At 55.2% G+C, this 24,126-nt stretch overlaps 1 protein-coding gene across 4 annotated transcripts in view; it reads right to left on the bottom strand.

The window, feature by feature from the left end:
* Positions 1-4,225: 4,225 nt before the first annotated feature.
* Positions 4,226-24,126, bottom strand: part of SP6 (Sp6 transcription factor) — a 38,729-nt gene continuing 18,828 nt past the window's right edge. For all 4 annotated transcript variants that reach the window (XM_037809956.1, XM_037809957.1, XM_037809959.1 and 1 more), the window contains one exon: positions 4,226-5,610. In XM_037809956.1, coding sequence (XP_037665884.1) covers positions 4,422-5,552 — 1,131 coding nt within the window. In that variant the 5' untranslated portion in view covers positions 5,553-5,610 and the 3' untranslated portion in view covers positions 4,226-4,421. The remainder of the gene's footprint in view (positions 5,611-24,126) is intronic.

Here is a 24,126-nt window from a genome sequence, read left to right as displayed (position 1 = left end):
AACAACTGGATGGTCTGGTTTCTAAGATTCTTCTCCAGCCTACACTGCTAAGATGCTGAGCAGTCAGCCTTGCTAGGATTCACGCAAAGGTGAAGGCCACTTCTGATGCGATGTCGGGGAGATCGCCACTGGACGGCATTAGGAACAAACAGCAAGGCTGTGTGCAGACATCATCCTGGGCACCCCGGCCGGCCTGCAGAAAAGCTGATGCAACTCCTTGCACTTCCCAGGCTGCCCACTGTGGGGCAAGAGCAGGCAGGGAGAGAGGCACAGAGAGGCACAGCCTTGGGCTGCAGTTCCCAAGCTCCCTTCTCCATCACTTTCCCATTCCTCATTTCATTCAGCCACCCTAGAGGGATTCTACTCCCACTTCACCGGAGAGGAGACGGCAGCCCAGAGAGGTCACCCTCGGGGTCAGCCCAGATGTTCTGATTTCCCTAACCCCTCCAGGGCCCTGCAGGACTGTCCTGCCGGCGCCAGAGCTGAAGGGTCAGAGGTGGCCTTGGGCTCCGTCGGGGGTGGGGGGTAGCCAGCCAGGCAGCATTGCTGGGAGCGAGCAAGCCAGCAAGCATTGTCGGAGCCCCACCTAAGGCCCCTGCTAAGAATGCAGGTCAGCGGGAGGAGCTGCGAGGGGAGGCAGGAAGGTCCCAGCCCTGCCCAGACAGGCCCAGCCAGCCCCACAGCTGCCCTCCTGCCCCTGGGGTGGCGACGAGGGGAGAGGAGGAGGGAATTCGCCAAGTTCCCGGGGTCTAATCCTCCCCACCCCGAACCGGGAAGACAAAAGAGGAACCCACAGGAGTTGGGAGGATTTGGGGTCACAGGAAAGCCTACATCTCCTTCTTCCTCTTCCCAGACTTCTAAATCCACGAGCTGATGGAAACAAACAGCTGGCCCCCAAACCAGTCTGATTTCCTCTCTAACCCCTTAATCATTCTGATTCCCCCATCCCAAAGTAGCCTCAAACTTGGTGACCCAGACTCACCCAAACAAGTGATGGGCTGAGCCAACCTGGGTAACAGCTTTGACTCAGAGGAAACTGGATTAGGGTTAGAAAGGGGGAAATTGGAGCCCCACTGGGGGAAGATACTAATTTTGGCAAAAAAAAAAAAAAAAAAAAAAAAAAAATCTTACCTGATCCCTGCCCCTTTGGTAACAAAAACACAAACCCTCCACCAGCTTTTCCAGCTTTGGGGCTCTGGAGCCATGAGGTTTTCACTCATTTGACATTAATTAGGCAGCAACTGTGTGCTGGGCATTGGGCAGTTTGGGCCAATATGTGCATTTGAGCATTTCTGCATATCTGAGGGGAAGGAGGGTCCAGTGAGGGTATGTTTGTGCACACCAGGGTTGTGTAACCGTGGCGGGTCTCTGGCTGTGAGTTGCAGTAGGAGTCTTTCCCTCATACTTTCCAGCTGGGTGGGAGCCCATCAGATATCCTGGCTGCTTTTCATCACCTTGTCCCTGATAGGGATCACCCTGGGTGAAGAAATCACTGTCAATCACCCCCACCTCCCCCACAGCCAGAGGGACCGGCTGACAGGCACGCCCCCAGGGGGTGGGATGGGGGGCTGCGAAGAGGCTGGCTGGGAGGGCAGAGAACCAGGGTTCTTGGCAGAGGAGGGGGAAAGGGGGGCTCATAGGTGGAGGAGGAAGGAAAAACCTAGAACCTTCCTATCCCCACCAGTGAAGATGAGGGGGGCACAGTCAGCACAGGAAGAGCTCCTCCCTCCTGCACCAGCCACCTCTGAGCAGGATTGGACCCTTCAACCGGCTCTACTCTGCCCGAGCCCAGCAGAGGTGAGGCTGCCCAGGAGCTCCTGATGACTGTCCCCCGCCACCCTGCAGCCCAGACCTGGTCCTCGCTGCTGAGGGGCACTGGGTCAAGGAGGAAACTGAATTGGAAGACAAACGAAGCAATCATGTGGTTGACAACTTTATTGTGGCATAAAAAACAGGCTGTTTCTTCCTCCTCCTCTCCCCAAAGTGGGTTCACAGCAGTTAAAGAAAAAAATAAAATTCCTACATTTCTCTTCTAGGGGGGCTGCCTGGAAGGGGGCAGGCAGCCAAGCAACCTAGATCTATAAAAGAAGGAAGCAGAAGAAAACCAACCCAAAGCCTCCACCTGCACATCTTAGAGCTCGGGGCTTCTGTGAGGGAAACATCCATGTCCCCCCATGCCAACGCCCATTTTGAGAGTCCCCCTTAAGATGGTCACTGAAAAATGCTGTCCTGGTGGCACAGGGAGGGGGTGGCTGGTTTCAATGGGTGGAGGAGAAAGGCATCCCACACCCACAGTGGCCTGCCTTTCTCCCCATCTCTCTACCTGGCCAGGCAACCTGCAGGCCAACACTCCTCCTGCCCCCAACCCTTTCAGCAAGGAAGGGGGCCTCTGGTTGGGTTAGGAGGAGGTAGAGAAAAGAGGGAGAGAAAAGAAAGAACATTACTTCTTAAACTACCCAGGCCCATGAGTCCCTCGAGCGGGGGGGCCCACTACCCCTTTTAAGGAGGCCCCTTTCTACACATTTTCCCACCCATTCCCAGCTCCCACTTCCCATGTAGCTCCAGACCCTGGACCTGGCTCCAGCATCCCCAAGGGGGGAAATGATGCTGTGGGTCTAGACCCCAGGAACTTGGATGGGGTGTACAAGATGGGGTCTCCCTGGCTGGAGACCCCAGGCTCAGTAGAGAACCACACACACACACACACACGTACATGCACAGATACACATGCACACATATGCCCTAATATTAAATAAAATACCTTTGCTTTATAACTTAAAAATCAATACAGAGCTAATTCCCACATAGGGCTCTGGGTGGGAAAGGGACGCATGGAAGACCGGAGGGAAGGAGAAGTCTTGAGCCCTCTACCTCGAGCCTGGGAAAGCCCACCAGCTCGGGGGGCTGTGGACTGCCAGCCCCTTTCCCTCATCAGCTCCTTTCCCTGCTGCCTGGCTCAGCCTCCACTGGGCTTCTCCGCTCCCTCCGTTCCCTAGCCTATAATCATAATCAAAATGTATTTCTAGCATCTACAGGAGAAGGGAACAGGGACAGCTTCCTGGACACCTCAGAAGGCAGAACCCCTTCCAGTGGGAGAACTCCTCCATATGGAAGGGGAGTTTCCCCTGTGGGATTGCGGGGAAGGAGTCTCCTAGCTTCCTCCTGGGTGTCCCCGGTTCATCCTCAATATACATTCTATAAAGGAGGGTGCAAGGGTTGCAGGTAGGAGGGAAAAGAAAGGATTAAGCTTAAAAAAAAGTGAGGCTTAGTTTCTCAGTGAGCCAGGAGATGGCCCCCTGCCATTGGACTCAAGTGGGAACCCCCGGGGAGGTCTCTCTCCTTGGACACTCCCAATCTATCCCCAACCAGCCAAGGTAATCCTCATTCCATCCCCAGAAGGCCACTGGGTGGGGATCTAGGGTAAGAAACTACATTGATTCTAGAGCTGGGGCTTCCCGCTGCTTTGGAAGACTCTAAGGGTAGTAGTGGGGATTGGGGCTACAGAACTTTATTTTTTATAAAGACCAAGAGTTAAAAACTGAATCAGTGTTGGAGAGGGAAGGGGTTAGTTCCTTCTGTCCCCCACCGAATCCCAATCTCTCATTTTAGAAGAGGACTTCTCCCTTCCCACTCTCTCATTTTAGAAGAGGACTTCTCCCTTCCCCCTCTCTCCGTCTGGTTCTCCCCTCCATCCACAGCTCCCGCTAGGAAGCTGTAGGGGATCCCGGGACTGCGGCCCTCTTCCCCTCTTCCTTCATGGCTACATCAGACCAGATCGGGTCTGGAAAGAATAAGGAGGAGCCTCAAAGGAGTTATTTCTTCGGCAATAGCCCTGCCAGCCAGATACAGACCTGTCCAACGGGACCCCCAGCCTCCTCTACCCCATCTCATCTCTCCCTCCGGAAACCCTCGGGGCAGAACCACTGTAAGGTGAATGAAAGGGATCCGAGCCACAGGGCGGCTCCAAAGGCGCTTTTATGTCCCGGTTCCCAGGCGCTAAGGACGTGTCCAGGCAGCAACCCCCAGCGCCCAGGACTGACCCCACTCCTCTCAGCTCCGGGGACGCGCGCCCTCTGCTCCAGCATGTCCCCTCTCCGCAACCCTGACTCCCCCAGCACTCCCCCGTCCCGGCTGTACAGGTGTCCCCCACTCCCTGCCCCGGGCGTGAGTTAAATAATGCAGTGGGGGAGAGCCACCCAGGGGGATGTGCAGCTCCTCCTTTCCCAACAGTCCAAAACGCCCCATCCAGTCCCAGTGACTAAAAAACCCTAGCGCCCAGTTTCCCTGTCCCAGCACCACTTTTCCTCCCCCTCAATAAATAACCACCTTCCCCTCTAGCTCAAGCCGCCCCCGAAGGACGTCAGGCCTGGGGCCCCTCATGCCTCAGTAGAGAACAACAGGGGTGGCGGTACCCGAGGAGCTCAGTTGGAGAGTGCCACGCTGCCCTCGGCCTCCAGCTTGCCTTTGCCCCCGGGGGACTCCACAGCTCCGCCAGCCTTGCCGTCGCCCGCCGCCGCCCCGGCAGCCTCCTCTTTGGCACCCTCGTGGGTTTTCATGTGTTTGGCCAGGTGGTCGCTGCGCATGAAGACGCGGCTGCAGACCGCACAGGGGAACTTTTTGGTGCCGGTGTGGGTCTGAAGGTGGCGCTGCAGCTCGTCCGAGCGCGTGAAGCGCTTGCCGCAGAAGAGCCAGTTGCACACGAAGGGACGGTCGCCGCTGTGCCAGCGCAAGTGCGCCTTCAGGTGCGACGTCTTGGCGTAGGCCTTCCCGCAGCCAGGGATGTGGCAGTTATGCAAATGCTTCTTCTTGCTCCCATCAGGCCCGCACGGAGCCCCCAGTCGCTCCGCCTCCAGACAGTTGGGACAGCGGCACATGGTCTGGCCTGAGCTGCGGGGCACTGACCGCCGCGAGCCTTTGGGCCTGGTCACCGCGTCCAGACTGGAATCCAGCCCCTGGGCCTCCGGGGCCACCGCTTCCAGGGCCTTAGCCCCGTCGGGAGGCCCCAGGAGGTGCTGCCCTCCGGAGGCTGGGAGCAGGTGGTGAGGATGCGGGTGAGGCGGGGGAGCACAAAGCTGGTGGTCTCCGACGTAGCCTCCCAAACCAGCCTGAAGCGCCCCCGGGTGGCCGGGTGAGGTCAGCGCGCCCTGAGTGTGGGGGAGGTCCATCCAGCTGGTGCCCGGATGAAGGTCCCACCATGAGCCATCCTCTGTGCCTGCGTGGGTCGGCCGGAACCACGATTCGTAATGGTGCGACATGTCCGGCTGCAGGAGCTTGGAAAAGGGTCCCGGGGCCAAGGGACTGTCGCTTTCCAGGTCTTCGCAGGTTACCCGCGAGGAGGCCCCAGGCAGCTCATAGCCCTGTGAGAAGTCCACCTCCTGGCCCAGCGGGAGGCTCTGCAGCTCTCCAGGCTGCAGCGGGGAGGGGTAGTCCCCGGCCTCCGGGCTCGTGTGGCCCTGGTATGTTTGGAGAGGCTGCAGGTCGAGGCGCGGAGGCGAAGCGTGAGGCGTGTCCGTGTGCTGGCTGCCCAGAGAGCCGCAGACAGCGGTTAGCATTGCCGGAACCCGGGGTGGGGGTGGGGGCAGAGACAGTCAGGGGCGCCTCAGATGGTACCTAATGGAAGCAAAGAAGAGAAGAGAGGAAAGTAACCAGCTCACTTTCCGTGGTAATCCAGATACCCTCCCTGCAAAGTGCTCCTCTCTGCCTCTCAGGTAAAAATGAGGAATCCACCTTTGGGTGGGGACTAAAGATCAGTTAAGAGAATGTGGGAGTGCTAGGAAGGGTTGACAATGTGAAGTTCTCAGCCTGGTAGAGGATGGTGGAGCTCTACCTTTTCCTAGGGTGTCCCTCCCACAGGACCCAGCTCATGCCGGACTTGGGCTGGCCCCTGGCAGGTAAGTAGGATATACCTGGAGGTATAAAGTGCTGCCCAGGCCAGTGCAAAGTGCAGTGACATTTTCCCCTGCAGATTTGTTGTCAGTTCAGGTGTAGGAACTAGATCCATTTTGGCCTCCTCCCTTGTTTAATTCAGGACACAGATGTGGGGAAGGGGTGGTCTGTTTCTGAAGTCCAAAGCTTGAGGTGACCCGCCTTCCCAAAGCCCAAAACAGGTTCTACATTTGGGAGAAGTGGTCCCCATGCCATCCCTGAGGCCTGCTCAGGGAGGAAGAGATTACACCTCTGCACACCACTCCCCCCAGCTCCCTGGCTGGCTGGGTTGCCTTGGCCCCAACAAACCCACTCCCATGCCTGGCCCCCACCCCTTTCCCTCTGGCAGGGACCTCACCTTCCTGGGATGCGGCTGGAGCGCCAGTTTCCCCGGGGAGTTTCCTCTACCAGAGAAAGCCGTTTCTCCTTTTCCCTTTCCCCATCCTGACCCACACCAGGGCCAGCCATCTCTCTGGCTGCTGCCCATTCTCTTCTCCTAGCTAGGGGAGACCCAGAAGTGAAGCTGAGAGGTTGGCTTTCCCGGAGGAGGGAGTCAGCCAGACAAAGGTTAGCAGCACTCAGGAAGGTAAAACTGCCAACCCCATAATGGATGCAGGGTCAGACTGGGAGGAGAGGGGAACAAGAACAGCTAGAATCGAATCTAATATGTAGCCAAGTGCTGAGAATCACTGTTCCAAATCAACCCTTTTATCTTAAAGAAGAGGAAAACTGAGGTCCAGTTTGGAGAAGTGTCTTGAAAAATATTATATTCATTTATTCATTAAACCCACAGGTATGTACTATGTACCTGTGTGTATCAGGACTGAGGACTCCTGGCCTGTGACTCCCTAAACCATTGGGAACCTGAAGACCCCAACCCCTTTCTCAACATGTAGCTATGACTTCAAGTCCTCCTCTTCTCACCGCCTCTTCCCTAAGTCCTAACGCCCCTGTGGTGTGTGTGCCTGGGCCTTCTCTGATGGTGGGGGAGGAGGCGCAGTGATTTAAGGCAGGGGCTTTTTCCTTCCCAGCAGGGCTCAGCTGACCACCACCACCACCACCACCACCTTCTGCTGCTGGGACCAGGGAGATGGCACCGGTTGTCTGGGAGAGGGAGGGAGATGGGAACTGGGACACCTACTTGGGCTCCAGCTGCCTCACCACAAGAAAGGAACAGGGTGAAGCAGCAGGAATGGAGCCTCAGGCCCAGGCGGGGCAGCGAGGCCTGGGACCCTAATAGCTTTTGGCGCCTGGGAACTGCTCTGGGGGCTGGGGGGTGGGGCGGCTTGGATGACCCAGGCTCCAGGGGGGCCAGCCCTACCCCTCTCCAGACACAGAGCCCGGGATCTCAGTCCCGGCTTGCAGTGGCCTGCTACCAAATCGGAGCGTATAGAGACAGCAGGGCGCGCGCGGCCGGGGCTTCCCTCTCTCCGAAGTGGAAGGCTGGTAGAGACAGCTCATTCCCCATTCCTCCAGCCGCCTCTCGCAGATCACCCGCGCTCAGGTGGCCGGGGCTTCCGTACTTCCAGCCTCCAGTCCTCCAGTTGTCCCAGTCGCTCCAGTTTCCCCAGTTTCCAGCCTGCTGTGTCCCTCCAGTCTCTCCCTTCTGCCCGGTTTTCCCTCTGTCGGGACTCTAAGCCCCTCACGTATTTTAGGACCATCCCCTTCCCCAAGACCAGAGGAGACTGTTCCGAGCGCGTTTTTCCAAGAGGATCCCCGCTGCGCGCACCCCTTGCCGCCGGGACGGGGGCTCCTACCTGGAGGCTACGCTGGGGCTCCCGGCACCGCCGGCTGGCGCGTTACAGACCCGAGCTCAGCGGCCCGGCACGCAGGCGGGCTCTCCAGTGGCAGGGGGCAGGAGCCGAGGGCGCGCGGGGCCACGACTCGTCCCGGCGGCGGGCGGCGGCGGAGGAGGAGGCGGAGAGAGCCTGGGCGAGGGCAGAGGGCGGGCTGGAGCCGGCGAGCGAGCGAGGCCAGCTCCGCCCGTGACTCACCCGCGCTCACTGCCTTCATCCTCTCCCCAGCGCTCCCTTTTCCCCCCAACTCGCGGCCCCGCCCACCTCACCTGCGGCCGCCTTTAACCCTTGCGGGCTCGGCCCGACGCGGTCGGCTGGGCCCACGAAGAGGGGGCGGGCGACGAGTTGGGGGAGGGAATCGCTAACTAGGCCGTGTCCCGCCCCCTCCCTCGCTTCTTCCTTGTGCGCTCGACTCCCTGGGCGGGGGGGCCTTAGGCGGGTTGTTTCCCAGGTTCTGAGACCCGACCTCTCAGGTGAAAAACTGCCCTGGAGCTGGGATCTGGCATGGTCAGGCAAGGGACGCAGGACTCAGACCTCGAGGGGGAATAGAGAAGGGGGCGGCAATCTAGAGTGATGCAGAGCCACGCTTAGGGCGCTGGTTGCCTTGACACTCTCGGGGAGAGGGGGCAGCGATGCCCCGGATCTGAGAGGAAAGGAGGAAACAGTATTGAGCGCCAAATATGTGTAAGGTCCATCTCCCAGGACTAGGCCCTGAGAACTTTACTTTGTCTTGGCTGTCCTCCTTCCCCTTTCCACCCTCCTCTTCTTTCCACCCCATCTCCCCCTTTTTCCACCTTTTCCCTCTTGCTCTCCAGTCCTCCCTCCTTGACCACTTGCCTTCTGAGCGGCCACCCCCCCCACACCCCGCAGCTGCTCCGCTTGCTCATCTCTGCCCTCCCCCACCCCAGTCTCTCCGACTCCCTTAGCTCTTACACTCCATCTCCCCCAGCGCCTCCCAAGTCCACCTTTTCTCTCGGTCCCGGACGCGCGCAGCCTGCGCCCTGCCACCCTGGCTGCCGCCTGCAGCCCAAAGGCGGGGCAGGAGTCTGAAAGGCCCTCGGAAGGGATACTTCTGGAAAGACTTGAGCGATCCCCTGCCACCACTCCTTTCCGATTCTCATCTGAATATCTGGACCCAAATTTCTGAATTTGAGGAAAGGGTCTTGGACTGCTTTGAAAATTTGTTGAGTTCCAGAAAAAACACAAATACACATACTCGGTGCCACAGTCTGTTAAAATTTCAGGGCCCCCACCTGATAGCTCTCAAGATCCGGTTAGGTCGGGATCCCTAGGACCCGCGGGGCGCCGGTGGATCTAAAAGTCTTGGCTTCTCCCCCAACCGCGCCCTGCCAGCCTGTGGACCCCGTTAACCCCGCACCCAGCCCCACGCGCTGCATTCACCACCCAAAGCGTTGGCCTCTCGAGGTGACCCCTTTTTGCAGGAGAATTCTGATGAATTTCTGTATTCCTTTCGTTGCGCGGGTCGTTCTCCTATGCGCTTCGCCATTGGCTTTTTAAATTCGTTTTTGTTTTTACAGCCGATTTCGCACACCGGGACCGGAATTTAGGCTGATTTAATCTAGCCTCTACAGCCGCAGATTCCCTCGCCACTAGTTTATGGGTTCCGCACTTCGCGTTTCGGATACACTTGAAGTGTGATGGTAAAACTGCTAAACTGAGTCCACAAGCAACGTGAAAATTATTCGGGGGGGGGGGCGGGGGCGCACATACGTTTTCGTGTCCAGAGTCAATGTCTGATTTATTTGTGCATCTCCCTTTTTGCTAAGCCTCAGTTTCCTCATCTGTACTACGTGGGTACAAGTTGGGAAGGTTTCCCAGGGCTTAAAGAAAATGATGTGCCTAAAATGCCTAGCCCGCGCGGGCCCTGGAAAGCGCACAGTAAACGGAAGATGTCGTTGCTATTAAGTAAGCCGGTTTCTAACAAGTTTGTTGGAATAAAGGATATTCACAAAGATCTTTGGTCTAGAAGGTAACGGACCTAAATTCTAACCACAGCCCTGCCACTTGCTAAGCTCCATATGATCCCCGGGCGAGTCAGGTTGCTCTGAGCCTCAGTTTCCTCCTCTGTGAAATGCCTTCAGAGCAGCGGCCTGCCGGGTAAGGGAAGCCGGGAGGCGCCTCCGGGACGTCGGGGGTTGTTATTTCTGATCAGCCAGATTCCCTTCTTCCCGGCACTGGCGGCCAGGGAGATGAGATTCACAAGAACCGCTCTGGATCTTTGCGGCCGCGGCTAAATCGGCAGCCTATCTACCCACACTTTTATCTCGGTCCAGCCAGCCTGCAAATCCTGGCTAGCTGGGTTTGAAAACCAGTTCACAGCCATGTCCGGATCGGGGTTGTGGGCTCGTGACTGGGACCAACCCGGTTCCTCGGTTACGGCTGTGATTGGAGCCCTGGGCAGTCATCTGCTCCTCCTCCAGGCTGCCCGCCGCCCTTCCTGCTGAGCCCGCGCCTACCCCCTCTTACCCTGCTATAATGCTTGTGCTCGGGTGGGGGGACCCAGCAGCCACCCTCCCGTTTTAGAGGCACCAGATTGCCTGATGTTCCCAGCCCCTTCTAGCTTTCCCTGTAAAGCAACGGGGAGATGAAATCCAGCCCCATATGGCAGACACACACTTCTTTGCTCCAGGCCCCCTTTTATTTTACCCCACCCTGACCCCCAGCCACCTGGGGTTCCCAGAAGACTCACCCCTAGCAAAGACCTTCCTTCTGCCCCTGACAAGTCAGCATGAAGTTCAACAGCACAGTAGTTGTCAGGGGAGTAACTGAACCTTTCTGACCTGGCCTCTGATCCAAGGGATCTTTCCTCCAGATCCCCCTCTGCTTGCATTCCTGGGGGCAGAATTCCAACCCATCGGGTTTCCCATTTGCTAGAAGCTTGCCTACTGAATGGCGGCCATGCTCTGATGTTGGCATGACTGGCCATTACCCTTACGAACCACACAGCCCATCACATCTCCCCCAGATCTGCCAGGACTTCCTGGGCCATTTCTGCTCCCCTTCCTCACCCGGCAAATAGTTAAATAGGCTGACTTCCCCACAATTGTCCACCTCCCAGTCCTGCCTCCCCTCTTCTTCTCACCCCTCACCTACAGGCACAGCCCCTTTAGTCTCCATGTTCAGTATAATCAGCATTTATTGAGCACCTACTGTGTTCCAGTTGCTTTACACACACGTCTCTAATTCTCACGAGCATACAATAAAGTGGGTGTTATTATTCCGATTCTTCAGATGAGGAAACCGAGGATCAAAGAATTTAACCATCCAAGATTACAGAGTTGTTGAGAGAGAGAGGGGAAGAACCCGGGTCTAGGTCTATCAGGCAACAAAGCCCATGTTCTACCTGTCTCACTGTGGCAGATGTGATGACCCTGGGAGTCCAGTTCCCCTGGACCCTGAAATTAAAAGGGACAGCATCCTGAAACTGGAGTCTACAGCAAAGTGATCCACCATCCTGGGTCTAAAAGCACAAACTGGTCTCATCAGGGATTGCTGGGACAAGCCACAGTCTACACCCGTGACCCCTCCAAACTTCAACTGTCGCTCCATGGAGATTACACTCCAAGATCATCAAAGCTGCTCTGCCGATACAAATCATCTAGTTCAAGCCTTCATTTTACTGGTGGGGAAACAAACCCAGAACAGGGAGAGGAGTTGTTCAAGGTCACACAACAGGTTATATGCAAAGCAGGGACCAAAACCATAGTCTCTTAATTGTTGGTTTCCTAGTCTACTGCTCTTCTCCTCTACTGCCCACCCCCACCTCCAGGCTGCACATCTAAGACTGGACACCAGCACATTCCTCCTTCCCCCTCCTCTCCTCACCCCTCACTCTCAGGTCCCTGGGAAACTGGACAGAGTCCAGTGCTGGGGCCAAATGGTTTTCTTTCATTCATCCTTTCATTCATTCAACAAACACTGGTAGTCTACCATGGGCCAAGCCTATGCCAGATACTCGGGCTGTTGTAAATCTAAATATCACTAGCACCCACCATCCCTTCTCAGTCTGAAAATGATCCGTGTGTTGCTGTACATGTGTGTGTGTACCTGCAGATCTCTGTGTGTACATGGTGCCTGTGTGTACCTGTGGGGCTTGAGTGAACAGTGTCTGTCCTCTGCCTCATTCAGTGAGGTTGTTTCCCGCAGGCCACGTTCAGTGGTTTCTCCCTTAGCACCTCTGCCAATGTTCTACCATGAAATTCTGTGTAGTAAGTGTATGTGCCCACTGTGGCTACTAATATTTGCTCATCGTTTCTCTTAGAATGAAGTCTCCAGTCTATTAACCAGTGAATCCCCAAGCCACTTCTCCCCTAGATCTCAGCCCATTCCAGCCTGACGATCTCCAAGGAGTCCTCTTTGGTTCTTCCTACAGACTCCACCCTTACCTTTCCCTCCCCAATTCAGAGAGAATCAAGCCTCCAGACCCTTCTCTATGATCCCCACTTTAAAGTGGAGACCTGATCCTCTTGTCCCCTGTACTGGACAAGGGACAGCCCCCTTACCAGTCCATGGAGCCCAGATCTGGCAGTGGCATGGAGAGACAAGTTGGGGTGATGGGAGAACCGGGCTTTACAGAGGAGGCAACAGTCAGAGCCAAAGGGGGAGGCGAGAGATGCAGGCGGGGATGCTGCCAAGTCCTCCTGGCCTAGGAAGCCTTTAGGATAATCCAGGAAACCCTGGCCCCAACTCTCCTGGGGGAGGGGTGGAGGTGAGATCTGAGTCTCTAAGATCTGCCAGTAAAGTAGGATTTCAGTTGAAAGAGGCAGCTGGGGTGGGGAAGGGAGAAGAACAGGACTTCCTGCCTCCCCCAGGAGTTGGATGGCCAGAGGGAGAGGGACAAAGTGATTCTTGGAGGATGGAGGAAATGAGGACATTGCTAGGGAATCGAGATGGGATGGCTAAACATCTCCAAATTTCATCTCCCTAATTATGAGGATTTTTCCATGGACTTGGTGGGAAGGAAAGAAGTTATCAGTTTTAAGACCTGTAGCGTATACACATCTTCAAGTCAGTCCCTCCCTGCAGGGCTCCCCACCATGCGAGTCTCTCCTGCCAATAGTAATATCTTTCTGCCTCTCACTTTTCTTCATCTCCTTTATAGGCTGCTCAATTTCCCACATGGATCCCCCAGGAGGATCCAATGTAATCCATCTTTTGAACCTGGGCTCTCTCATTGTCAGATGGGGAGAGAGGACCCTCTCTCTGACTTACGGTGGGAGGGGCAGCCTGTGATGGACGGAGGTCACCTAAAACCTGGGGCAGAGTCAAAATTACACCTTTTATAGCCTGGAACTCTTGATAGTGAAGAGGTTGCAGATGTGGCCTGGAAAAGGAAGAAGGAGACTGGAGGTGCATTTAGGTGGAGCCCCCACATCCCCAACTATTTACATGAGCTTAATTTTAGGGTAGTTGTAAGTTGAGGCGTGTTGGCTGACAGGACCATGTCCTGGAGCAGACAGGGACAAAAGACCAGGAAGGAGACAGAAGATGAAACAGAGTGAGACCAGCTTCCCAAAGCTCTCTGAAGCCAGGAATTCTGACCCACATTAGAAGTGGCCTCAGGTTTTTCCACTTTTCATGTGAGCACATCCCATTCTGGGCCAATGTCCTTAGCGCTGAGGAGCCACTGTGTACCCCTATACACACACACACACACACAGAGAGAACCCTGTAACCTGCACGCACCTCCCCCACCAAGTCCCCTGCAGGGTGAGTCAGACAGTTTTCACCCTGAACTCTTCTCCTGCCCCTCCCCCATCACCCTAGCTATCTTTAGACTGGGGATTCCCAGTCCCTTCATTAGCTTTTCAGTAATTATCCTGTAAAGGCCCCAACAAGTCCTTCTTCTCCCCATTTCAGAGATGAGAACATTGAGGACTTTAAAAGAGCCAGCAGAAAGCCACCCATCAAGCAGGAAAGACAAGAGTGGTGGGGGGCTTAGGAGGCAGAGCTGTACCCCTCCCCACAATCCTAGACAAGACTGGGAGGGCAGGGCCAGCACAACTCCCTGGGGTAACACAGGCGTCAGGACTGAGGCTGGTTCCAGAGGGGGGCTTCCTTGTCTCTCTCCATCTTCCAGCCCAGAAAATCAGAGAGAGTGTGTGTGTGTGTGTGTGTGTGTGTGTGTGTGTTGGGGGGGGGGGGGGCCTGGGAGACCACACAGGTGGAGTAAATAACGTTAATACGGGAGCATTATCGCTAGGGCATTTCCTCATGGATAAATGTCTCAAATACCAAAGGATGCCTCCAAATTATAGTTAATTACAGAGTTGATTTGCATAAATTATAAGGTGAGCCTACAAATTCTTTCAATTGGTTCCATCTGCTTAGGTAGCAGGTCCAGTCCCAAAGATGGGAGAATCTTGGAGAGCGGGAGTTGGAGGGAGGAAAAGGACCTAGCCCTTGGCCTGGACCTCCTGCCCACACGCCTTTTCCCAGCCTCCGGGTCAGTAAAGTGTGTATGAAGATCAAAACTCACTGGTTTCTGAGGAGGGGAGCAATTAGTACAAGCAGGACCCTATTTGGGGGGAGACCCCTTTCCTCCTCTATTCACACCTCTGAGCAATGTGCTCTCCCACCGCCAATGATGAGATGGAAAGCCAGGGGTGGGCATGGTGAGAGCTAGATCTACAGAGTGGGGGTGGGGACTCTGGAGTCCTGGCTTCTGGCCTCTCCAGGAAGGTAGGAAGAAGGGAGGAGGGCCAGAGGAAGCTGAAGACCCAGCAGGGTTACTGGTAGATTCAAGCTTCTCTCTCATACTCTTAGCTCCCCCTGGAGTCACCTCCCCCCCACCCCCCAACTCCAGCTCACTCCCAAAGCCAACCCTAGATTCCAAGTTTGATGTTGCCGCTGCCTGCACCTTCCAGGTGGCTCCTCAGAGGCTCAGACTTCCAGACTCTTGTCTCCAGAGCCCGGGCCCATTTCCTCTGCTCTCACCTCCCAGCCCCCCACCTGTTCCCCGCTCCACCCCTGGCTGCTAAGACTCTGCTTCTTTCTCTAGCTCTCTAATTTGTCCCTCCCTCCCTCCTGGCCCCCATCTTCAGCCCCAGAAGCCTGTCTTCTACTCTTCCTATCTTTACCTTTCTCCTCCTTCCCCAGCCTCCCTCCCTGAGAGATCTCAGGTGCCTCCCCCTCCCTCAGCTGACAAATTTGCTTCTCTTTGTTGCTTCCCGCCCACTAACCACAGCTGCCAAAGCTTCTTTCCCCTCTACTCCCCCAAATTTCCTACCTCATGTTGTCTCCCCAAGTCCTTAATGCCCTTTTTCTCCATATGCCTGCTCCAAAGGCAGAGGCTACTACTGGGTTAGCTTGGGGTGGTAGGATGGGAACAACTGGGCTAAGATCCCTAGAGATATGTGGAAAGAGTTCACCTTTCTCTTCTCATCTGAAAGTCAGAGAGAGAAGGGAATGAAGAAAGAGCCTAAAGCAGTGCCTGGTACTTGGTGAGAACTTAATAAATATTTGTTGAGTGAATGAATGAAGTGAAAATGGGCACTGATCTGAAAAAATTCTAGGGAGGTGCTAATTTGCTAACAGGAATTTCTTGTCATCTGGATTATCTTTCTGGTCTTCTATGGGAGGGGGGCTTCCTGTCATCCCATCCCTGTCACCAACATCACATTCATCATCCCGAGTGCCGCTCCATCTCCACACCCCATCTCGAACACATACAGTGGCTCCCCAGTGCTGTGACTTCTGAAGCCATCCTACTTGGCCTTGGCTTCCGTTGGTCCTTAGAGCAACCACGCATGCCAGGCCAGCCCAAATGACCTGATGTTCCCCAAACATGCCTAACTTTCCTACCTTTGTTTAAACTGTTTCCAGCCCTGGAGCTCCATCTCTGGCCCAGGAAAGCATATAATCCTTTCAGGCTCAAAGGCTGCTTTCCCTGTGAAGTCTTTTCTGATCAGCACATCACTGGCTTGCTCCTCTGAACGTCACTAACGTTTGGCGCGTCATACCTGGTTTCCAGGGGATTGTTTTCCCATCTTCCCTGCTGCTAGGTTGGTTCTTTGAGATCAAGGACCATGTTTTTTCCGGGCTACTCGGGCCTCATTCCAGTGCCTTTCTTGGAGAAGGGAGTGAATAAGCCCTAGCCGAGGGCATTAGAGCAATGTCTCCCTGGAATGAAAACTCAGCTGGGGAGGGGGGCAGTGAAGGCAGGAGCCTGGGCCAGGAGGGAAGACAGATACGGGCCTTGAATCCCAAAGATCCAGGAAGAAGGTGAGCACAGCCTCCCTGCCACCCCTCGGCTGGCCTTAGTTGTGTAATGGAAGTGGAAGGACCCCAGGTCTGAGAACCAGCAGGCTTGGGGAGAGGCCTGAGTGAGGCTGAAGTGTTCCATCCCACCAGCCTACTTGGGACTTGTTAAAGGTTTGGGACAAAAGGGGAACGAATAGTGAGTGTGAGCTCAGAGAAAGCGCTGGCTGGGTGACAGCCATGGAGAAAAGCAGAGGTGGAAAACCCCAAATCCTCTTTTTATCTCTGTGGGAAGTTAAATTAAAATGCTTCTTACAAGGGTGGCAGGCTCCTGGTCATGTCACACCTACCACAAAAACATTCAATAGCTCTCCATTACCTATAGGAGAAAGACCAAGCTCTTTGGTCTGGAATTTAAGCCCCATTCCCTATCTGGCTTCAGCCTACCTTTCTAGAATCAGCTCTTCCCACTGTCCAGGTTCCAGCCAGAAGAGGCTTCTACTCCATCCTTCCCATTCACGCATGTTCACACCTCATACTACTTGCCTGAAATATTCTTTCCCATTTCTCTGCCCGATGAGCTCCTACTGATCCTTTAAAGCTAACTCATATGTCCTCTCCTCCAGGAAGCTTTCTTCAGTTACACAGGCAGAGTTAGCCTCTCCCTTTTCTATGCCCCCAGAATCCTAAAATACAATAGGGCTTAATGCTGTTTGAGGGTGATATGATTAGCTGTGTGTGTGTCAGACCATGAGCTCCTTGAATTATGGGAATTTCATCTGTTCATCTTTGTATCTCCCCAGCATTTCGTACAATGACTTGCACTGGTGTGCTCAACTGGTTGCACTCAATTGAATTGTGCCCTTTGCATCAAGTTGCTGTGCCAAATGCATGTCCTGATCCTTCCTTTTTCACCCCACTCCATGTGCACTGTCCTGTCAGGAATCCAAGGTCAGGGCTGGCAGACCAGGCTCCATGAGTGGCCCAGCATCCTGCATCCTTGCCAGCAGGGCGCTGCCACCAACCTTGGCCAAGGTCACCCAGAGACTCTCCAGCTGGATCCCATGAGAGGGGCATCAGAGGGGAGGCCTGGGTATCAGGACCTGGCAGGCAAGATAGGGCGGGTGGGCAGTGCCCTGGAAAGGGGGCTGGTCTCATTGTTGTGGTCTGTCTGGGAGATTCTTCCTCTTTTTAATTTGCTTCCTGATTGAGGGGTTGGCGCTGCCTGCCCGGCTCCCCCGTCATTATCTGCTGCCGGTGGCTCAGGTGCTGGCGGGCCTGGCTTGGCTCATAGGTTATTACCTGGAACTCTGGGGGTGGCAGAGGCTGCCCCTCTGGCCGGGGTGCGGGTCCATCTGGAATCTGCCCTGATCCTACCACCCACAGGGCAGCCATCTTGAGGCTTAAGGTGGTGGACACACTCACACAGTAGGGAGCTGGACCCAGTTGGTGAAGGAAGGGCTACTTTTATGGGAGACAGTTGGTCCCAGCCAGACTTCAATGTCTAGAAGACGCTTCATCTATAAAGCGCATACCATATTGATTTGGGAACCTGAGACAGATAAGACTTAAGAGGCAGAGCAAAACTGGAGCTATTCCCTAAAGGCTAGCAAAATGTACTGAAGTTAGACATCAAGAAGAACTTCCTAGCCTAGTTGGGAATGAGAAAGAGAGATCAGTGAGGACTGATGATTCCCACCCTGAATCCTCCCTGCTCTGCAGTGTTCTGAAAACCAAGAGTTATAGAGGGGAAGAAGTGGCATTGATCCAAGAACCTGGAACATCCAAGACACCATCTAGGAACAACCTGTAGAGCAGGTGCAGAGCAGCCTCAGGCTCCTTGTCTAGTTCCCTGGAGCATTAGACCTCAGACCTCTGCCCAGAGCCCTTGCACACAGTCTGGAAACCTATGGGGAAGGGCAGCCTTGCCTCTCCCCGTCTCTGAGTCTGCAAAGCTCCAGCCCTTTGTCTAGTCACGGATCGGGCCTGTGGGCTTCAATGACAGGCGATAATATCAAGACAAACAGGAAGTGCTGAATTAGAGACATGAAGTTTGTTGTTTTAGAGGGCGCCCAGAGCCAAGCAGCGGTGCCGGGTTGGCAGCCCTGGAGCCTGGTGACTGTCTGCTCTTGGGCCTTGTGCAGCTGGCTTCCCCTGCACACCCGAACTCAGGACCACGGCAGGGGGGCTCCCAGAAGGGGAAGTGAGGATGGGGGGAATGGCAGAGAAAGGGTTAAGCCAGTGATTCCTTTTTTTCCCCATCAGATGGAACTTTTGCAGTGTCACCTCTGATTCAGACTGGGCATTTAGTCACTCCTTCAGCGAGTATTTTTGAGTGCCTACCCAGGCACATGTTGGGCATTGCCTCCCTCCCTGTAGCTAACACTCTGTCTTCGAGCTCCATGGTGACAGGGATTTTGTGCATTGCCCATCTCCCAGTGCCTAGAGTGGTGCCCGGGATAAGTTTGTTGAATGGAAGGAAGGACGGAAGGAAGGGGCCCTAGGAGGGGACATAAGAGGCTCCCATGGTTTTCAATACCCAGCTGCTACCCTCCCCATCCTGCCTATCCCCAAATGAATCTTTGAATCTTGACACCAGCAAGTGGCCACAGTCCATCCTCCTGCACAGATGTCACCAGAGATGTCCCTTTCTGGAAGAGCTCAGCTTCGAGGCTACATTAGAGAGGGTGCAGAAGGAGGGCTGACCAACCAGGAGCGTGGGTATACCAGACCCCAACAGGCCTTCCCTGGGCATCAAGATGCTAGTGGTCCCCCAAAGCCCTGGAGCTGACTGCTTTCCTGGGCCCTGGGATGCTGCCCTCCGCCCCCACCTGATGGTGCCAGGTAAAGCTGAGGGCACGACAGAGGCTGAGCCGAGAGCCACCCCACCTTGTTCCTGTGGCTCCATCCCTCCATCCACACCCAAGAGGTGAGATCCTGGGGCAGTTGGCATCTGATGGCCTGGCACCGACTCATGCCAACAGCTTGGAAGCTGCAGTAATTAGAAGGGGAGAGGGAGAGGGGGAGAGAGAAGGAGAGCGAAGGCAAGCTCAGGAGAGAAACCTTCTCCTGCCTGCCCCAGGGCAAACTACTTCAAACGAATTCGTTTCGCTGTTGTGAAACTGAAGACAATTTCCTTTTCTGTCATAAAACAAATTATTGCTCATCAGGAGTTCTGGGCTAGTCTCTCTCCTGAGGGTTTGCTCCTGCTCCCATGCAGGGCCCCGGGTGGGCAGGAGGAGGGAGTGCCTCAGAGGAGGGGGTCTGGGGCACTGAGGGGATGCACAGGCTGGCACCCTAGGAAAAGGTGTACAGAGGTTAGGGTTCCCATCTGGGGTGACACGGCACCAGATCCCCCTGCTGACCCTCCCCAACTGAACAGGAAAAGGGTCCAAGAAGGTGCCACTGGCCCTGACCCCAGCACTGGAAGGGGACCTCCCATCCATCCTCCTGTCTCAGAGCCAGTCTGGAGAAGGCCCCACCTCCTCCCCCAGGCACCTGTTCATAGTGTGGAGGGGTGGGGACAGGAAACGGAAGCCCAGAGAAGTTGATGGACTTGCCAGAGATCACTCAGCACATTAATTAATAGCAGATCCAGGATTAAAATCCAATGGGTTCTCTTCCAGGCCAAGATGGGAGGATGCCCGGGGACTCTTGTTAGCACTTTTTATGACCCTGGATTGTTCCAGTGACTCCAGGGTACCCAAATACCACTGCCAGGCAGGCAGGGGTCGAGAAAGAGGGGCTGGGTGGAGCAGGGCCCCTTCATCCTCATCGATCGTGCCCACGAAGCTGTCCTCCAGCACCACACCATTTTACAGGAGGGAATTTCGCCTCTCGCGGACTTTGTTTTGATAGCTCTTCTAGGGAATCTGCCCTCAGACTCACCAGAGGAGTGGTCAAGAATCTTTCCCCTACAACCAGGGAACCCGACTGTAGATGATGGACTATAGTTAATAGTACAAATACAAGAACGTTCTTTCATGGATTATAACAAATGTACAACACTAATACAAAGGCATTAATAGTAGGGTGGTATATGGGAAAAATATACTGGATATAAATTATGGATGATAGGAAATAGTACGATTTTAATAATCTTTCACCAGTTGTAACAAAGGTAACTACTGTTAAAAAAATAGTGCAATTATATATATATATAAAAAGTGCTGTCATCAGTTGAGATAAATGTTCCACGCCAATGCAAGGTGTTGGTAGTGGGGTGGTGGATGGGAATCCTGTATTTTATGCATGATTGTTCTGTAAACCCACAACTTCTCTAATAGAAAATTAAACAAAACATTTTTTTTTTAAAAAGAGAACCTTTCTCTTTTCTCTTTCTACCCCATTCCAGGAAACTTCAATGCATCTTCCTTTCTATTCTCCACCCTGCTCCGTGGGCCAGCACTCCGGAGAGATACATCCCTTACTGCTTCGACTCTTGCCAGTCTTTCTCAACACATCCCCTAATAATTGCTCTCACCCCCTCCCTCACTTCCTCAAGGCCTGGTCCCATGGATTTTTCTGGGAATTGCGAAGCTTCTCTGGGGAACTTCTAATCTAGGGGTGGGGGGTGGTAGCCCCTGGCTAATCTTGGCAAAACCTGACACACAAACACCCGGGAGAGACAATGGAGGGCCCTGGGTAGAATGAGCAGTGGGCGCCCAGGCTGGGGAGATGGGGTCAGGAAGGAAGGAGGCAGCAAGGCCGGGTGAGAGGACTTTTGGATGGGGAGGGGGAGGAAGACAGAAGGAGCTACAGAATCCTTGGAGACAAGGAGGAAGATGGCCCCAGGTTGGGAAGGCATTGTGATTCCTGGGAGCGGCTGGGAACCAGGGCACAGGGGGCAAAGCTCTGTCCAACTCCAGCAGGCATCTGGGAAGGTCAAACACAAAGTGAGGTGGGAACCTGATTTTAAGCTGGGGTGAATGGAGAAATGTTTGGGGATCAGAAGCCAGACCGAGGCAGCCAGACAACTACGGTTAACAAAGGCTTGGGGATGGCATCAGAGGGCCAGAAGGGAGACTGGAGAACTCCCCCTGCCCACCCTACTGCCTCAGGCCCCCTTTCCCTCCCAGGCCACTGAACAGCACTCTTCTGCTCCCAAGAAAAGCAGGCCCACCACCCGCCCAAGTTCCCCATTTTGCAACACCCCTAAAAGTTCTTCTTCGTGTCCAACCACAATTCCTCTGGTGGCCGGGGTGGGCTTGGCAAGGAAAGGGGCAGGAGGGATACTGAAAGCACCAGCTACCCCCCACCCCCGAAAGTGGTTTCCCTGTGTCTGGGAGGAAGACAGGGAGGAGGAGGTGCACAGAGGGCAGGGCAGGGATAGGATCGTGTCTGGGCGAAGACTCTGGCTCATCGGACACGCCACGCTGGGAATCCAAGAATCTGCGGTGGGAATGGGCCGGGCTGGCTGGAACAAAGGATGAAAGGGAGGTTGTGAGGGGTGGGACACACCCACCCACCGCTGACGTACTTCGGCCGCCACTGACCTCAGCTGGCCATCAGACCCTAACCAGGGCTTCACTGAGATGCTCCAGCGGGGTCCCCTGCACCCCGCCCCCAAACAGGGGCTGAGAACATGAGAGAGGTTGGCTGGGCCCCCGGAGAACTTCCTGACAGGATGGGCTTAGGGCTCACCTTTCTCAGAGATGATAGGGTCAGAGCAGGGGATGGGGGAGGGTGAAGGGAAGTGATGAGATGCAGAAGGAAAGTGGGGGGAACACCATGCCAGCAGCCCTGACTTGAGGCTCCAGGGTTTCCATGATCAATCGTTAATGTCCATCTAGGGATTCTGACAATGGAAGGGCAGGGCCCAGGCTAGGCCTGGAATATAGAGGTTTGAGTTAAACACCAAGAAGAACTTGTTTGCTTTGGAGTGATAAGATCATTGAGGAGCTGAAGGAAGAACCCCACAACCAACACAGGATATCTAAAGTCATCTTCCCATGCAAGGGGCAGACCACCCCTCACCTACACAGATAGTCAGGGGGCTCTGACCCTCCCATCCTCAGCCCCCAGGGACCCACCCAGCTTCCCAGCTACTGAAGAAAACCAATTCAACGTGCTCCAGCCTCTGACCAGCTCACCAGCACCTCACACCCTTGGACCAGGAGGGTCGTGGGGGACTGTGATGGTGTGGCAGTGGCTGCCTCCTGCTCACCCCACCCTGGGGAAGAAGACAGACTTGGACCCATTTTTCTATCCCAGCCTTGAGGTGAGGCTCCTGGGAAGGAAAACCTCTCCACCACCCACCCTAAACTGACCCACCTGCAGGTGACTTCCTGTCCTTCTCACCCACCCACCCACCTGCACTGACTCTCCCAGACACAGATGGATGTAGCTCCTCCTGCACAGAGAGCCTCACACACTGTCACCCAGACCCTATCCCTCACATGGAGCTCTCCTACAGGGATTTTCACACCCATGCATGTGTGTGTACACATGCACACATACCCCTTCACTCATCTACACACCTTCAGAGATCATGGCCACCGAGAGGCTCACCAGACCCCTACACAGACAGATGCTGCCTACCCACTCCCATCTTCACCTACCCACAGCAACCACTCGCACACACTCGCACAGCCCCTCGCCCTCGGTGGTAACACACACTCAGGCAGTCACAGGGCCTTGCCCCCTCCCCAGACCCTCGCACACTCCCGGAGGACCCCTTCATGCATGTGCCCCCACCCCACCATCATATGGTCCCCACCCCTCCCCCGTCATCTGCTCCCTCCACACCTGCACCATCAGGCTTGCCCGGCAGCAAACCAGTAGTGGGCACCTACTACATTCTGGGCTAATATTGAAGTATAAAGACAAGAGACAATATGGTCCCTCAAGGAGTTTTTTTGCAGAGTGATAGGAGACTCAGACTAATAAACAGATTGTTACAAAGCAATGCCTTAAGCATCGGAAGAGGAGTAAGCATGGGGTACCATGGGTGTCTAACTGAGTCTTGGAGATCCTTCTGGGAAGGGTGAGGGAGACTTCCCACATGAAGTGGCATCTTTCCCACGCTCAGCTAACTCCCTGCTCCCACGTACGTGCTAAGCACCGTGCTGAGGGCCTTACGTGCATTTCCTCAGCTACCCCCATTTTACAGGTGAGAAAACTGAGGTTCAGGGAAGCTAAACCAGAAGCAAAGTCACACAGATTCCTGTATCCATCAAGTGCTCATGGCCGCCATTAAACTGCCCTCATCATAGACTCGGCCTGTCACACTCACAAGGCCCGCACCTACTCCCTGGTGCCTCTCGCAACACTCCTAGTGTCCTAGTGCCCCCTGTGACCTCCAGCCCCTGGCCCTCGCACACCTGCAGGCCCACCTTCCAGCCCTCTGCTCGCCTGCACACACCCTCCCTTCCAGGAGACAGGGCCCTTGTCACTTGAGGAGCCAGAGTGGGCAGGTGCTAAGGCTGCCGCCAGGGCTTTGGGACAGGCAGAGAGGAGGAAGGGGAAGGGTTCCTGAGCAGGGGGCTTGGGAGCTGGGATGGGGGGAAAGGGAGGGGGCTGGCTCCGGTGCCCTCTCCTTTGCTCTGCAGGTGTAATTAGCCCTGGCAGATGAAAGGGCGCCTTTGAAAGCGGGCAAGATCCTTGTCTGTCAGCAGGGCGCTCTGGGTGGCATCGGCAGCTTATACTGAAACCACACACGGCAGCAGAGCTGGGCTGTCTGAGTGCTGCCCAGGAGGGGGGGGCGGGGTGGGATGGGACAGGCAGACCCCAGGGGTGTGGGCCTTTGACCCCCCATTCCTCAATGTCTCAGCCCTGGGCTCCCTGCCTCCTGAGGTGGATGCTTCTCAGAGCAGAGAATCCTCCGGAGCCTGGCAGTGATCACCACACTGGGCTGATGCCCCATCCCTGGGGCCTGAGGAACAGGGTACTCCCTCACTTCCCCGCCAAGCTGGACAGGAGGCCAAGGACAATGGCCCGAGGCGGTGCTTTCATCCTGAGATCTCAAAGCGCCATCTAATTAACCCTGCCCAGGTTGGGGACTTCCTCCGGAGTCCCTTTGGAGGGGTGTGGTCTGGGACCAGCAGTTTCCAGATCCCGGCTTGGATAGGAGCCCCAAGAGGACAAGGCCTCCCAAGTGTTCATCTTGTTTGGGACCTGAGAAGTTAGAGGACCAGCAAAGTGGGGGTCCCGACACCAAACTCTGAAAGGGGACCAAGGAGAATCT

Source organism: Choloepus didactylus, chromosome 18 (assembly GCF_015220235.1).
Source record: "Choloepus didactylus isolate mChoDid1 chromosome 18, mChoDid1.pri, whole genome shotgun sequence".
In the NCBI taxonomy this organism is placed as follows: Eukaryota; Metazoa; Chordata; class Mammalia; order Pilosa; family Megalonychidae; genus Choloepus; species Choloepus didactylus.
The sequence above is the reverse complement of the archived record's forward strand: the minus strand, read 5'-3'. Positions and strand labels throughout refer to the sequence as shown.